Below are 17,842 nucleotides of genomic sequence, written 5' to 3' on the forward strand. Positions count from 1 at the left end.
ATAACCATATTTATTTATTTAATATAACATTCCAAAATTTAGAATTTTGGGATATTACATTAGGATTAACTACCAGGGAGGGCTTCGAGATTCATGCAAACTAACAAGTTCTTCTCATGTAGTATGTCTTTAACACCAAAACACATAAATACAAGATATAAGAAATATGTAGGACTTCAAAATACATGAGTTACCTTGAAAGACATCATAGTTTCAGGTGTACAGTTTTGCACATTCAAATGATGGACAAACTGAGATACAAAAACCTAGTATGTAGATAAAATGGCAACTTCTTGTTTCAAAGTCATGTACCGATCATCTTACATTCAAAGAGTGTCACCATTGGTTGACATTTGACAACTAGATTAACAAAGCGGCAATTATTTGCATGTGTATCACCACATGATGTACATCCATGACAATAAATGGGTAAAGACATATTATGATATTGCACTGGAGCAAAAAAGTTGCAAATACTACAAACGATTACCTATACTTGAAGAGAAAAAACTAGAATGTCATCAATGCTATCATGCACCTAGAGGAGGACATCCAGTGGCAAGTGGCAGATTCAAGTTATCAACTGTCCTGAATGTCCTCGGAACCATCTTGTCAACATATAATGTGCCTTCGAGGTGATCACACTCATGCTGCAGAATGCGTGCCTGCCATCCTGATGCCTCCACCTTCATGGGATGTCCATTTCGGTCCAAACCCGAAACCTCAACATCCAAATGACGCTCAACAACCGCTCTATATCCATCGACACTGGCATCCACATAAAAGGATGAAGACATACAGCGTAAGTACACCGAAATTCAGCTTTCTTTTCCACCAATAAGCTACTACTAGTAATAAGCTTTCAGAGAGCAATATATGAGTAAGTACCTAAGACATCCTTCATAGAAACGTGCAGTTCTTTTACTCGTCTTCCTAAGCTTGGGATTGATAACAACCTGGCTTAGGGGGGACAAGAAACATAAAAGGCATGAGCCATGAGAAGGTGCTCAAGCCTAACAACAGTAATGGGTGGTGAACAAAGTTCCATACGGAAAAATATACCCACAAGAAGATCAAACGAACGGCGATCCTGCGCATCGATGTCCTCCTTGGAAGCATAGCTGATGTATTCTTGGGTGTCCTCGAGAACAATAATCTGTCATTGGCAAATTTAACAGGTTGAGCAATGTAGCGACTGTCTTTTGAAGATTGAACATAAGCCAGCGCATATAACAGGAGCACAATGCAATCCACGGACCTTCAAGGGCTCCCCGATCTGTGGGGCGGCGAGGCCAACGCCAGGGGCTTTGCGCATGACAGCGATCATCTGATCGATGACGCCCTGGATCTTCTCGGAAGGCACGTCCCGGGGGGACACCTCCTGTGCCGGCTCGTGAAGCACGGGATCGCCGGCCTTCACGGTCCCTGGTGTTAAAGTCATCGCCGTGGGCGCACCGCCGCCGCCCTTCCGGCCCAGCAGGCCCGACAGCCAGCCCCCGCCGCCTGCGCCAGCTCTCACACTCTTCCCTCGCCTACCGCCCACTTCTCTACCAGTACCAACGAAGGTAGGAATCCGCACGGGGGGAGCGCGGAGAAGCGCCGCCACGGCCGTTATGGATAACGGCCGGAGTGCTTCCATCTTCTCGGCCTAGTAATCTGCTGCCCAATGGGGTGGAGTGTGCGGCTTATGTTGCGTGGCATTCATTTTGTAAAATACTCCCTCGGATCTAAATTATTTGTTCCAACCTAAAACCTAAAAAGTGGTCGGGTGCTAGTTTGCAGCCGCGAGCGCACACCTGTTTGCGCCGTCCGATCTCGATCACGAGCGTCAGGTGCCGCGCGGTCGGATTGCGAGTCGCGTTCAGGCTTCGCCTGGTCGGCCTCAAGCTCGTTGGGTGCGAGCGGCGGTTCTAGGGCCCACCACTTCTCCTCGTCACCTCCACCCCTCCCACTACGGCTCGCATTTCGAAACTGCATGCAGAGTCGGCCGCTCCTCGGCAGTTAGCGTCTCCCATCCCCAATCCCCCAAATCAAGCAAGGCGTCGTCGTGTTCGGCGACTCCGCGGCCGATTTCCGCCGGAGGTGGAGCGATTCTCTGCGTGCGGCGGCAAGAGGGGTGTACGGCGACCGGGGGCGTGCGACGACCAAGGGCGTGCGGCGTTTCCAGAGGAGGAGAAGTGGAGGATAGCCAGGGTCGTGCGGCAAGAGGAGCAGGTCGCGGCAGAAGGGAAGCACTAGCCGAGGCGTGACACAGCAGGAACAACCATCGTGATGTTGGCGCATCGGCGGAGTCGCGCAGAGGGCGAGCAATCCTTGGTATGCACATCATGTCTCGATTTTCTGCTTTTCGTGGCTAAATCAGCGAGCACATGGTGGATTGTTGAAGGACGCCTTATTTTTGGGATGGATTAGGGAGTTGCGCGCTTGACGACATGGGGCATTCAGTGCGCAAGGGTTTGGTTACTGGTGGAAGGTAGGGTTGAAGGCTTTTTTGGCTACCGTGGTGTGAGGGAGGGTGGGACAGCAATAGATCCGGCGAGCTGGGTGTTGTAGATTTGAGTTTCAAAGTCATGTTTTTTTTTGCTCTAGTTTTGTGAATGACTTGCCCGGTATGGGTTCAGGTGTTGCCTACCAAACGTGAGTGCGTGATTTTGTTCTAGTTGGAACAGTACTGTTTGACCTATGCAAATCCAGAGGGAAGTAATTCATTATAGGGAAATAGTTTCAGTCCTAGTTTCAGTTTAATGGACAATCGATTTTTCATTTTTCCTGATATGTTTAGTTAGTTGCCTGATATGTTTAGATTTTTGCTTTTTGAACATTTGTTCTGTTACTGAGTATAGCAACAGAGGGAAATTCAGTTAATGGACAATCCATTTTTGTTTTGTTCAACACTTCGATACTTAGTTTTCCTGATTTGGTTTCGACTTTTGCCTTATTTTGTTAGAGGTTTTTGCCTGATATGGTGTGTGAGTTTGTTACAGTTCTAGGCACAATATACAGTCACAACTGAAATATATTCACTGCTATTTTTTAGGTCCATTTTTTCAGAATGATGTCTGTACTTCACACACCTGTTATGTTAGATTAACTTAACACACATCATGAGGGAACCTGAACTAGGGTTTGAAGGCAAGCCTTGGTGTTGTAGGTTCGAGGTGTGCGTTGGGGTTAGGATGCTCACGACGGCTGTAGATTTGGCGAGGTTTTGGTGCTGTAGTTGTTGAGGTTGCTCCAGTTTTGTGATTGACTTGCCCGATATTGGCTCATGTGTTGCCTACGCATATTGTCAGTGTTTTGATTGAGTGTAGGACAGTAATGTTTTTCCATGTTTTTGAGCAATGCAAAACGTACACGTGATGTGTGTGTGTGAGAGAGGTAGGAAGTAATCTAGTAGAGGGAGGGTAATAGGGTCAGTTTAATTTCAATTACTTCATGAGAAGGACGGGCTTCACGATTTTGGTTTTTGCTCCAGATTTGTGTTTGACTTGCCCGACATGGGCTCATGTGTTGGCTACGCATATTGTCAGTGTATAGGTTTGATTTTAGATTGAGGTAGGAGGTAATCCAGTAGAGGGAGGGTAATAGGGTCAGTTTAAGTTCAAGTACTTCATGAGAAGTCATTCAGCGATATGTTTAGGTTCCTTGATGTGTTTCTGATTTTTGCATCCTGTGGTTGCTTGATTTTGTTCAGATTATTTGCTCTTTTTGTACATTATGCTCTGCTATTTAAGTCATTTTTAATGTTCCAACAAAGTGAAATTCAGTTAATGGACAATCCTATTTTTTTTGTCCAACACATCGGAACTTAGTTGCCTGATATGGTGCTGTTTTTTTGCCTAGTTTTGTTATGCCTTTTCTTGCCTGCTCTGTTTGTTGTGTGGGTTTGTTACAGTACTTGGCAGGATGTACAGTTAGAACTGAATCATCAAGCTCAGGAATCTTTTCTTGCCTGCTCTGTTTGTTATCCTTGTCTTCGTCAACATCCTCTGTTTGTTCAACAACATCATCAAGCACACGAATCTTTGCTTATTCTGCATATTCTTACAATACAAGTTGCTCCCACCATTCATAATTTTTGCTTCACAATACCAATTTGATTTGCTAGAATCGCATTTTTGTTATTCTGCATATTGAGCATAATGTTCATCTTTTGTAAGGTGCAAAAAGGTTCATGTTTTGTTCAAACATATTGTCTAAATTGCCAGAACTATCATATCTAGGGTTTCACTTTTGTTGCCATCACTAGCAGATGGTTAAATAGTCACAGTATTTTTGCTTACAACGTGTTGATATGCAACAGGATGCAACAAAATAACATGTACTTCCAGCACAAAACAGGGAAATAATTCGTTTTTCTATTTCATTCACCATGATTTGCTCCACGGTAGCAATGGACTTGCTAGAAAATAACCCGCACTTTGCCTATATGTTATAGTGAGCACACTGTTCATGCTATGTAAGGTGCAAAAAGGTTCTGTTTTTTCACCTTATTCCTAGGGAGTGTCATAAATTACTAAAGTTGTGTCAATACCTCTACTAGTTGCTTGGTGCTAACACTGTTTTTGCTCAAACAGAATGTGAAAATTGCCAAGGCCATTTCCAAGCAAAAATAACATGGAACAAGAACCTTAAAGACACCAGAACTATCACTGTGGGTTTGATTTTTCTTCCAAGCACTAGTAGATTGTTAAAATCCATCACAGTAGTTGGTTACAATGTGTTCATATGAAACAGAGGCCTGAAACTTGCCTACCGTTAGTTTTCTTCAACCAGCCCCTTTTTACATTCACTTTTTCTTGCTTAATCTTAACATGTAAGTTTGCCTAATCATAACACTGAACTTGCTGAAAAACATCTGGAGTTTTTGCTTCAAAAAACCATACCAGTTGATGCACAACTCTATTTCAAAAACATGCTTAACTTGCTTTCTTTTCCATTTTCCCAAAATATGTGTTGCTCTAAAGTAACTTATAACTTATAACTTGCTTTCTTGAGTTGCTCTAGATGTGTTGTTTGCATTTTCTATATCCCCCCCGGTGCCGCATCATTTGTGTCCGTATATGCAGTAAAAAAATCATGTCCTGTTTATGAAATCAGCAACACCGTTTTTCTTTTTTAATTGCTTCTAAGATACGAAGGTTACACAACTTGCTTGTCTATAGTGTTGCATTTGCGCAAATAGAGCATGTAAGTTGCCCAAACAAATCTCCATAAAAACATAGCAGCTAGCAATTCAGAAGTTTTCAACACTCAATTTTTCTTTAATTTTCTACCAAAAATAGATGCTTATAGACCATTTTTATGTTCGTACAAGCAGGTATAGCATAAACAAGATGACTTGGAGAACACAATCTCGTCCTTCTTCTACCACATGGACAATAGGGGATCAGTTTATGGTTGAGAAACAGCAAATTGGTCAAGAAGGTGAAAAATCATACCTTTAAAGAAACATCTTCTATGTTAGGAACAACACACAAGTTAGTGTTTTTGATTTTCTTCCTACATACTTGTTCTTTTTTTCTAGGTTACATGTGTTGCTTTCCACTCTAAGTGAGGCATCAATGTTCTTGCATAATTTTGTCCTTTGTTGTTTGCTTCTCATGTACTTGCTTTAAATCAACATTGCATTTGCTTAAACAAAACTTATAACAACATTGCATTTGCTTAAACAAAACCTATAACTTGCTTTTTCCACCCTCAGAATGTGTGCTTTGTTAGCACTTTTCTGTTCCCCCCAGAGACTCACCAAGTTGCATAGCTTCTGAATTCAGCAACACCAAGGTTACACGACTTGCTTGCCTGTAGTGTTATAGTTGCCTAAATAGAGCATGTAACTTGTCATGTTTACATTACATAGGATCACCAGGAGGTTTAAATCAACAAAAGGTTTTTTGTACAGATCACCATAAAAACAGAGCATGTAGCAATTAAGAGCTGATAGCAAACATTTTCTGAATACCAGATTTGGAGAAGTAACTCTGGAGTATGCTAAAGTATGCCCCCCAGGTAAATTTCATCTCAAAAAAACCCTGAGGTTATTAGTTGCTTGACATTAGAATGTTTTCTGCTTGAACTTATAATGCTAGCTGCTTACTTCCAGCACGAAACAGGGACAAATCATGGTTGCTTTTTCAATCACCTTGACTTGCTGCACAGTAGCAATTGACTTGCTAGAAAATAACCTGTAATTTGCCTATTTTGTGTAAACACTATCCATGACAGGTAATGCGCAAGGTTGTCTTTTTTGCACCTTATTCCTGCGGAGTGTCATAAATTACTGAATTTGTGTCATTACCTTTACTAGTTGCTTGGTGCTAAGACTGCTTTTGCTCAAACATAATGTGTAAATTGCCAAAGAATCTTCTAAACAAAAAACAACCATGGAACAAGAACCATGAACACCAGAATTGTCACTTAGGGTTTAATTCTACCTATCTTTTGCACCTTATTCATGTGGAGTGTCATAAGTTACTAAATTTGTGTCATTACCTTTTACTTTGCTTGGTGCTAAGACTACTTTTTCTCACACACAATGTGTAAATTGACAGAGAATCTTCTAAGCAAAAACAACCATGGAACAAGAACCATGAACACCAGAATCATCACTTAGGGATTGATTTTTGTCCCAAGTACTAGCAGATATGAAACAGAGGCGCAATAGATGCAGCAAATGAAAGACATGATACATGACATAGATAATCTTTTGCAGGATGGGATGGGGGCAAAAGTGGGGAAAAGAGGAGAAAATCTTGAGCTGACCTGCTGTTTACTTTGAATTCTCCTACAACTGGTTCGATTTCTTGCTTATCTTTTGTGATTCCTGATGTTTACTTTGATCCTAATCCTTTTCTATGCCGCAATTGCAGGGTGGTCCGAAGGTTTTGTATATAGGACGAGCTCCCTGTTCTTGCGTTGTGTAGAAGAAGATGGGGACGAGGGGCAGGCGATAGGAGGGGGAGGAAATAGGAGGAGGGGGAGTGGGGGCGGGGAGCTGGCGCATGGCAGGGATCGGATCACGTGAGGGGCGGGGACCAGGCAGCAAATGGGGGGAGCCTTGACCGGCCACTTTCCTGTTTTGAATCAGGGGGGCAGGAAGTTTCCTATTTTGGCGGGCCTCCAAGTAACGCTAGGGAGCACCCGGCTGCTCCCTAGACGCGTCCTTGTTCCAAACGCTTTCAATCCCGCTTTATATATAAAACAACGTAGTAAATTACACGGCCAAACTATATAGTATGCTGAGGAGGCCATCCTACAAAATAGATCAAAGGATACAGCATTAGCCTAGAACAAGCTAACACCTTGCCAAGACCGAAACGACACCCCAAAAAGGTGACGGTGTGAAGCGTCGCCGTTGTCAAGTCCAAGCAAACAGACATAGGTTTTCACTCGAAGCCTTGGCATAACGAGACCCTCGACGATGACTCCAAGAAGCAAGCGGCACCCACAGACGCCGCCGACACCGACGCCAAATAGCGCGAAGCTTTCACTCGGACACTCGCCAAGGCCATCAGTAAGAGTGCTGATCAACACCTCCACGAGGGCAAGCCCGTCCACACCAGATCTGGGCACTGCCAGAGCAGACAAGAGCCTCCCACCACTCCACTCATTGCCGCCCATAAGACCAAGAAGTAGAGTGACCACCGCCACCTCGGAGCCTACCGGAAAGCCAACCATGAAGCCTGCCATCCGAGACCACCGCCCGAAGATCCATGGCCCCGAACACCACAAACCATCCACATCACTACCCCACCATGGTAGTAGGAGCGAAAGGGAAAGTGTGGCCAAAAAATTATTTCAGAATTTCTACATATATACAACATTACAAAGTTATATTGAGGAGTATGGACGTTAATTGGCATTGCATGGTGCCACAATGGTATTTATTCTGTACTGTGATTTTTTATATTTTTATACTATATATAAAGTTAGTCATAATAAAAAGAAACGAAGAGAGCATCTCTCTGTCCATCGCATACACACCCTCTACGCCCCTTTCATGTACGCACACAAACTATCTCCAGGTCCTCTAAAAGTATGCCCCCAGCACATTCATGCATGTTTCATCTAGCTCTCGCGATATATACAGTGACGATCATTGTATTTAAAGCGAAAGAACGATACGCACACTGGACTTAAGAATCCACTCATTATGGTCACCATTTACGTTCTAAGGTTATTATACAGTCACGGGCTCACCGTACAGCTCTGTATTTGCTCAAGACATGACTAGTTGACCAGTTAAACGCTCCACGTGGCACCTCTAGTGTTGCATCACATTATCTCACTTTCATTGGGCCCACCTGTCGGCGTGTATCTACTCTACATCTCTATTTTTATAAAAAAACAGAGTTGGTGATGATGGTGTGCCTGCCATCCTACAACATAGGTCATCCGATTTATATCCAATGGATAGGAAGAAATCTGTGGTAATTCTGCAAATACATACCCACACCCCTCTCCACATTTGCAAATAAGGCATTCCATCTTTCATCCTTTTCCCTCACAAGATAAACTACTCATGCAAATGCATCTTGATGTTCCATGCAACGCATGGGCATCTTTCTAGCTCTTATAAAAATAGAGTTGGTGATGATGGTATGCCTGCCATCCTGCAATATAGGTCGTCCGATTTTATCTGACAGATAGGAAGGAACTATGCCAATTTTGCAAAAAGGTACCCACACACCTCTCCACATTGCAAATAAGGCCTTCCCTCATTCATCCTTTTGTCTCACAAGATAAACTAGTCATACAAATGCATCTTGATGTTACATGCAACGCACGGGCATCTTGCTAGTAAGAATGAAAACAAACGACAAAAAATATTGGACGGTGGTTTGAAGTCATGACCGCGGGCAGAACGGACAAGGTGACCTTGTATTGGTATGCTGATCCATCTGTTTTAACACACAGGAGCTGGTGTGGTGATTATACACACACACGCATGCATGCACACAAACTGCATGCATGCAACACTCACACGAACACATGCAACCACGCACGCACACAACACTCACACGTACACACACAGCCACGCACGCACGCAGCACTCACACGCACACACACACACGCATGCATGCACACACCACATGACCAACACACACTCTCACGCTCAAGTGCTCAACCTACACGTGCATGCGCACACATCAGGCCCTGACAGACACATACACAACCAGGTGGTTCCCATGCACGAGTTGGAGTCTTGTTGTGCCTGCATAAATTTGTGTTAATCTGACCTTTTTCCAATGCGAACTGACAGGTGGGACCCACAAGGAACATGGTCGATTTAACTAGTCAACATGGTGCCACGCAGACTATTTGACCGGTCAACAGAGTGCAATCCAATGCTGAACGGTGAGCAAGTGACTGTATTATCACCGCAAAACGTATATAGTGACCGTAATGAGCGTATTCTGAAGTCCGGTGACCGTATTACGCATTTCTCTCTGTAGGCCGTCCAAAACTACATATCTACACGTTCTCGCATGTTACATCTAACAACTATGCAATACATCAGTACTACTACACTCTAACAGAATATATCATATGTGTTTTTAGTTTTACTGGATATCATATTGTTTATTAATTATTAGTTTGCATACACTAAAATTGCCTTTGAAATGTATGGCCAGTATCATCTACCGCGCGGGAAAAATCCTGCCCTTTCCTGTTTAATCGGGTTTGTATCGATGGATCATGCGAAACAGAAAAACTATAGTACTATAGTACTACAGTACAGGTAATAGTTCACTGGGCCGCCGCGTCGTGTACTCCTCCATCGTAAGAGTGGAGTGCTCGCTTTCATAAATGTTCTAGTCCCTTTTACCGACATGTGGGACATCAAGCTACCGGGTCCACGTGCCATACCAAAATAAAGTGCAGAGCAACAGGGGTGAAGCACCACAGTCATGGTGCCAGCGTAGTAATGAGCAATGAGGTGTCAAATCACAAAGTAGCACCTTTCCCGTAGTTAAGTTGGAGGGACGAAGTAATAACGCTAAAAAAGTTGGAGGGACGAAGCAACCATCATTTCACTCGTTGCTGAATCCGCTTCTCCCTCATCTTCTTCAAGTTAACCACGTGTTGCTTCTATCGTTGTTCTACCTTATGTGGGACGCGGATCGGCTTGGTAAAGCACTGACACATGGGACCGCATGCTAGCAAACCAGGCCAACGTCCTCTAAAAATAAGAAACCTCCCCCGCCATCCGCACGGCAAAATCACCTCCTTTTCACTAATCTTGAATCTATAATTTTTTAGATCAATATAATTGAGATTTGTATAGATAGCAAATAGGAGAAAAACCAAGTGGTACGGTTAAGGGCATCCACTATGTGTCGCCAAATGTGAAAATAGCTTTTGGCATCGATGGGAACCATTGTGGACAGTGCTGCCAAAGCCAAAAAGATGGAACCGAAGCTCCCTGATTGATTGATTGAAGGAATAGAAAAATGCAACGTCTCTCCTCTTTCTCCCGTGCTTGGACGTGGTAGGACTAGGGTTCCTACCGGTGTGGCTACGCAGGTTATAGGGACAAGTTGGAGGAGGAGGAGGGCTAGAGCGCGCACGCCGGCGAGTGGGCGCCGTCGTGGCTAGGGTTTAGGTGCGGCGGCGGTTGGCTGGTGGCGGCTAGGGTTCCGGCTCCTCAGGGAGCCAAGCAACAAAAGATGATAATATCTTTGTTGCTTTATTCTCCAAGAGTCTTACAGCCTATATTTATAACCTAAATAACTTACATAAGAATTAATCCTAAGATAACTTGTGGGCCAAGCCCCTAACTAATGCCCGGTGGGCCTTCTCCGGTTATAAGCTAAACCAGTCATAACATCTCTCCCCGCCTGCGCAAACAGCTCGTCCTCGAGGTGAAAGTCTGGATAGTGTTGGCGGAAGTCATCACGCTGCTCCCAAGTAGCCTCCTCCTCCGGAAGACCCGCCCACTGGACCAAGATGAACCACACCCTGCGACGAAGCTGCGCCTGCAACACCTTCTCCGGCTCCGAAAGAAGACGACCATTGGCGGTCGGAGGAAGCGCCGGAGGACCGGCCGGTGGCTCGCCGCGGAAAGGCTTAAGCAGCCCCACATGGAAGACGTCGTGGATGCGAGTGCCGGCTGGAAGCTGAAGACGATAGGCCACCTGCCCGATGCGCTCTAGGATGACGAAGGGCCCGGCGTAGCGAGGGCCGAGCTTGCGCTTCGCGCACGGGTCGAGTGGCCGCGTGGAGTGATGAAGAAGATGCAGCCACACCCAATCGCTCACCGCGTGCTCCGCCTCGTGATGGTAGTTGTCATAGTAGTGCTTGGCCAGCTGCTGAGCCTGAAGAAGACGCTGACGAACCTCCGCAAGCATCTCGTCACGGATGCGGATAAGATCAGCTGCAACCTCCGTTCGAGCTGTCGCCGGGTCCACCGGCATGATAGGCAGGGGTGGCCGACCATAGACCACATCAAACGGCATAGCACGCAGGGCGGAGTGGAATGAGGTGTTGTAGCAGTATTCCGCCCAAGAGAGCCAATCCACCCAAGCTCGGGGTTGATCACCTGTAACACAACGCAAGTACATGGCAATGACCTTGTTAACCACCTCGGACTGGCCGTCCGTCTGAGGGTGGAACACCGTGCTCAAGCAGAGCTTGACGCCCACCATCCTAAAGAGGTCGCGCCAGACATGGCCCGTGAACACCGGGTCCCGATCACTGACGATCGAAGCTGGAAACCCGTGTAGACGGACGTTGCCGTCGAAGAAGGCCCGGGCCACGGACGCCGCCGTGTATGGATGGCCTAGCGCGATGAAGTGGGGGTACTTGGAAAAGCGGTCGACCACCATGAGAATGACCGACTTGCCACCCACCTTGGGAAGGCCCTCGATGAAGTCCATGGAGATATCGGCCCAGACCTGAGACGACACCTCCATGGGCTGAAGCAACCCGGCCAGCCGCAGGGTCTCCGTCTTGTTGCGTTGGCAGATCTGACAAGACCGAACCCAGTCACGGACCAGGGCTCGATCGCCAGGGATGTAGAAGTCGGCGTGGAGACGATGGAGGGTTTTCTGCACACCCTCATGACCAGCTGAGTGGGCGAGCAGCAACACCTGGTGACAGAGATCATCATGTGCCGGAACAAAGATCCGGCGCCCATGGAGGAGCAGGCCGTCGGAGAAGCGCAACGTCTCCTCTAGGTCCCCGGCCGCCAGCTGCTATTGAAGAAGGACGGCATCGACGGCGGTCGCGGTCACCTGGCGAATGTCGGTGAAGAGGCCGAAAGTCAGCCCGGAGCGGATGCACAGGGTCGCCCCCTCAGAATCACTGGCGGAGGGCACGAGGTCGGAGTCGCGACGGGACAGCGCATCGGCCACGGTGTTCAGGCGACCCGGCCGATACTCGACGGAGAAGTTGAAGCCGAAGAGCTTGCTGATCCACTGGTGCTGAGGCACGGTCGACAACCGTTGGTCTAGCAAGAACTTGAGGCTGTAGTGGTCCGTGCGAATGTGGAACGATCGTCCCCACAAGTAAGGCCGCCAATGGCGCACGACCTGCACCAAGCCAATGAGCTCCCGCTCGTATGCTGGCAGCTTAAGATGGAGCGGAGCAAAGGGCCGGCTAAAGAAAGCGAGGGCCCTATCGCCCTGATGCAACACGGCGCCGAAACCTGCACCCGAGGCGTCACAGTCCACCACAAATGGGCGGTCAAAGTCGGGCATCTGGAGAACGGGGCCCGTCGTGAGGGCCCCCTTGAGGGCCTCGAATGCCGTCGTCGCCTCGTCGTCCCAAGCGAAGGCGTCGCGGTGTAGTAACCGCGTGAGGGGCGCCGTGATGAGCCGAACTCCCGGATAAACTTCCGGTAGTAGCCCGCGAGGCCGAGGAATCTGCGAAGAGCCTGCGGTGAGTGAGGCATCGGCCAAGCGGCGACGACAGCCACCTTGTCGGTGTCCATAGCCACCCCGTCGGCTGAGATGACGTCGCCGAGGTAGGCGACAGAAGGAGTTCCGAACGAGCATTTCGAGCGCTTAAGATGGAGTTGGTGCGCCCGAAGCTCGTTGAAGACGATGGCGACGTGCTGGAGGTGCTCGGCCCATGTGGCGTTGTAGATAAGAATGTCATCAAAGAAAACAAGCACAAACCGCCGTAAGTAGGGCCGGAGGACGTCGTTCATCAGGGGCTGAAAGGTCGCCGGGGCTTTGGCGAGGCCGAAGGGCATCACCAAGAACTCGAAGTGGCCATGGTGAGTGCGAAACGACGTCTTGGCGATGTCGTCCGGATGCATGCGCACCTGATGGTATCCTAACCTGAGGTCGAGTTTGGTGAAGAAGCGCGCCCCATGGAGCTCGTCCAGGAGCTCGTCGACCACCGGTATAGGGAACTTGTCCTTGAGTGTCAGCGTGTTCAGGGCACGGTAGTCGATGCAGAAGCGCCACGTGTTGTCCGCCTTGCGGACGAGAAGCACCGGCGTGGTGAAGGGTGACGTGGATATCCGGATAATGCCGGCGGCCAACATGAGTGCACACTGGCACTCCAACTCATCCTTATGCAACTGAGGGTAGCGGTAAGGCCGAACCGCCACCGGGGTGGAGCCCGGCAAGAGGTGGATCCGGTGATCATACACCCGGGTGGGCGGAAGGCCCCGCGGCTCGGCGAAGATGTCATGGTGCTGCTGCAGAAGAGAATCCAGGAGGGGATGGTCGGCCTCCACGGACGCAGTGGCCAGCTGGAGCTGGGGCGCGGCTGGCGCGGCGCTCTCAAGGCCGTCCCACCGGATACGGCGGTCCATCCGCCAGAACATCATCGTCAGTGCGTCGAAGTCCCAAAGGATGGGACCGAGGGTTCGTAGAAAATCCATGCCAAGGATGAAGTCGAAGCAAGCCAGGTCGATCCCGGCATAGGTAATGGAGAAGTTTTCGCCGCCGATGGAGATGGGAACGTCGTGTGCTAGCCCATGACACTGGAGGCGATCGCCGTTCGCCATGGTGACCCGCAGGCGCTCCCCGCCTGTCGACGGAAGTGCTAGACGACGCATGGTCGCCGCGGGCAGGAAGTTATTGGTGGAGCTGGTATCCACCAAGGCCACGAGCTGCTCGCCTTGTATGAGCACCATCAACAGCATGGTCTGCTCGTCACGGATGCCGGCGAGGGCGTGGACGGAGACGACAAAAGCCGTCGTCGTGGGATCCGTGGGGGTGTCCGCAGCCGCCTCAGGTGGCGGGGTCTTGTCGATTGAGGCGTCCTCCTCGGTGTAGTTGACCGTCTCCAAGTAGAAGAGGCGCGGACAGACATGTGTCGGCGTGTAGGGATGATCACAGTTAAAGCAGAGGCCTTGGCGCCGCCGCTCCATCTGCTCCGCCGGAGAAAGACGACGGAAGGGTCGTGTCCTTGCTGGGGGCGCCGGCGCGGCCTGAGGTGGACGGCCGGGCGCCGGGCCTGGACGTGTGGTTGGGCGGCCTCCCCGTGGTGGCGCGGCAGGCTGCATGGCCTGGGCCCGACTCTCGAAGGTGTGGGCGTAGTACATGGCCTGCTGGAGATCCTGAGGTCCACGGAGCTCCACGTCGACGTGGATGTGGTCCGGAAGGCCACCAACGAAGAGGTCGGCCCACTGTTGGGCCGTAATGCCCGTCGCTTGGGCAGGCCAGGGCCTGAAAACGGTCGGCGAAGTCCTGCACCGTGGAGGTGAAGGAGAGGCGATCGAGCGCCACCAGGCGGCTCCCGTGAACCGGAGACCTGAAGCGAAGGAGGCAGAGCTCGCGGAAACGCTACCACGTAGGCATGGCGCCCTCGTCCTGCTCGAGGGCGTAGTACCAGGTCTGGGCCGCGCCACGGAGGTGGTAAGACGCGAGCCACGTCCGCTCCGACGCGAGGGTGCGCTACCCGCGAAAGAACTGCTCACACTGGTTGAGCCAGTTAAAGGGATCCTCCGTGCCGTCATAGGTGGCGAAGTCGAGTTTGGCGAACCGCGGTGTTGTCGGCTGCGGCCCACTGTGCCGAGCATGCTCGAAGGCTCGGAACAGTGAAGCGGGGGTGCCTGATCGGAGTAGTCTGGGTATTGGCTGGCGGGACCGGATGGCCCGCCGAACTGCGGGAACAGAGTCGGCTCAACCGGGGTCGTGGTGTAGACCGGCGGAGGCGAAGACCCTGTCGCCCATGCTGGCAGGGGGACGGGGACGGGGGAAACCGGACCTGATGGATCGGTACCCGGTAGTCGAGGCCGCGCCCGAGCTGGTCCCGGATGATGATGGCGCGGAGAACAACGGTGGAAGCAGGCCCTGGGATGCTGTCGGCGGCGGCTGCTGGACCGGCCATGCGGTGGACAGCGATTGCTGCACAGGCCATGCGGTGGACGGCGACTGCTGCACCGGCCATGTGGTGGACGGCGACTGCTGCAACCAGGAGGTGGCCGAGGCTGCCGGCGACATAGGCCAGAGGGGCGCCGCGGCCGGCGCTGGCCCGGATGCCAAGACCGCCTGGATCAGCCAGAACAGGGACCCGCCGAGCGCGGGCGTGCCCTGGTACGGCCCTGGTGGTGACGCAAAGGGGCCCGCCCCGCCCCCGTACTGCGGCTGCTGCTGTAGGAGAAGGCCAGGGGCGGCGATCAGGGCCGACGGCGGCTGAGCATAGGCCCCGGCCCCATATTGCTGTTGGAGCTGAAGACCGTGGACGGCGGTGACGAGGTGATGTAGCATGGCAGCGAGTTGCTCCGGAGACAAGGCGGCCACCGGCGATGGTGCAGATGCGCCCGGGGACGGCGGTGCAGGCGGCGTCGAGGAGGAGACGGGACACGCCGGCGAGGTCCCGGCGGATGTGGTCGGCGCGGTGATGAGCGGCACCGTCGTCATGGGCGTGGTGGTACCGACGGGCAGCGGCGGCGGTGATGGTGGCAGCGACATGATCACAACGTGGTCTCTGATTACCAAATTGGTAGGACTAGGGTTCCTACCGGTGCGGCTACGCAGGTTATAGGGACAAGGTGGAGGAGGACGAGGGCTGGAGCGCGCGCGCCGGTGAGTGGGCGCCGTCGCGGCTAGGGTTTAGGTGCGGCGGCGGTTGGCTGGTGGCGGCTAGGGTTCCGGCTCCTCAGGGAGCCGGGCAACAAAAGATGATAATATCTTTATTGCTTGATTCTCCAAGAGTCTTACAGCCTATATTTATAACCTAAATAACTTGCATAAGAATTAATCCTGAGATAACTTGTGGGCCAAGCCCCTAACTAATGCCCGGTGGGCCTTCTCCGGTTATAAGCTAAACCGGTCATAATAGGACACATGTACAGTATAGAGCACAGAGTCTACTCCCCTTTCCCTTCTATCACAAATCACAAAGCAGTGAGGTGTCAAATCACAAAGCACGGATGAAGCAACCATCATTTCACTCTTCGCTGACTCCGCTTCTCCATCGTCTTCTTTGATAAACCACCTCACCGCACTAAGCTGGACGGACGACGCTATGTCTACTAGTACTAGTACATTTACACGTCCTTTGGTTCAACGGACTTCCTAGATGCAAATAAGGCAGTTGTCTCAGCTTGCAGGCGGCACTTGTGAATGACTTACCGTGGTCTCCCTCAATGGTGTTCTCCGTCGAATGCACTTTGCCAAACCACAACGTTCGAGATATCGTCGATGTCACCGCAATGGGGAAGGAAGTCAAATAGTTACTGCCTCCATTTTTTGTACAAAAGGCTAGTATATCAAAATTACAATTTGCAGAAGGCCACTAACACTAATCGAGGCAAAATTGATGGGGTTTGCCTCATACTAGCTACCAAGGACATTAATATACCCTTGCATGCATGCGGAAGTGAGAAGGTTGGTTTGCATGGCGCTGCATTAATCAAGCGATGAGTGAGATGGTTAGCTCTTTGGGCTTTGGAGAAAAAAATACACATTAATTGGCACGTCAAACGAGGATCTGTATCGATTAATCCCGCAAAGGAAAACCCCGCCTTTCTTTTTTAACACTAGTACTCCTAGGTACGTACTTGTATCTTGTTTGGGTCTAGGCCTTGCATTGCCATATTTCGCCACACATTTTTGCCAAGCTTGCCTAAAGTTTTTAAAATGAAAAGGAGGTACACTTGTGCACGACTGTCGTGGTCGCACCGCACCCTCACACAGTCGCTCCTGCACGCCGCGGTCACACCGCACCCTCACACAGTCGCTCCTGCACGCCGCCAACCCAACCAAGGGAACGCACCCTCAGTGACACGTGCTACCGCATGTGATCAAACCAAATTCAGCCACCCTATCGCTGACACATAATTTTCGTTCATACAGTATGTTTATCCAACCGCATGTTGGGGAAGATCCATACGGCCCGTGCGGTGGTCTGTTGGGGAAGAAGAAGAGGTGAGGAAGAAGGGTTAGGAGACGTAGGATATTCATCCAACCGCCTGAAATGGTCGACTGACCCAAATGATGAAAGTCAGATGACTTGCGTAAATATATGTTTTTACACAGCAAAAGATCTCTAAAAACAACAACATAAAGAAAAACTATCACTGCTCGCGGAACGAGATGGACTCGTCATCTTTGGTGCCGGCGCAAGCCAGTCGTAGCTGCCGACATGTGTCTCTGCACCATGGTTATCCTCGGCCTCCAGCTACTCGTTCACACGGAGTGTGCGGACGCTCTGCATGGACAAGAGCACCGCCCGGTTCAAGTCCAGGACATCCGGTTCCGCCTGCAGGAGGGTCTCGATGGCAGCGATATCCGTACGCTCCATGTCGAGTTGAGCCTCCGCCACCCGGTTCAAGTCCAGGACGACCAGTTCCGCCTATAGGAGGTCCTCGATGGCAGTGGCATCCGCGTGCCCCGCGTCAAGTTGAGTCTCTGTCGCGCAGTTCCAGTTCCGCCTG

General features: G+C 50.1%; 1 protein-coding gene across 1 annotated transcript; it reads right to left on the minus strand.

Annotated features, from left to right (window-relative positions):
• Window positions 1-274: 274 nt before the first annotated feature.
• Window positions 275-1,674, minus strand: LOC125544009 (peptide deformylase 1A, chloroplastic). The gene is made up of 4 exons (XM_048707532.1): window positions 1,259-1,674; window positions 1,067-1,156; window positions 889-956; window positions 275-768 (listed from the first exon to the last, which is right to left on the minus strand). Exons 1-4 carry the CDS (start codon window positions 1,637-1,639, stop codon window positions 531-533), a joined length of 777 nt encoding a protein of 258 aa, XP_048563489.1. The 5' UTR covers window positions 1,640-1,674; the 3' UTR covers window positions 275-530.
• Between the last annotated feature and the right edge of the window lie 16,168 nt (window positions 1,675-17,842).

This window comes from Triticum urartu, chromosome 3, assembly GCF_003073215.2.
Source record: "Triticum urartu cultivar G1812 chromosome 3, Tu2.1, whole genome shotgun sequence".
Taxonomy (NCBI): domain Eukaryota; kingdom Viridiplantae; phylum Streptophyta; class Magnoliopsida; order Poales; family Poaceae; genus Triticum; species Triticum urartu.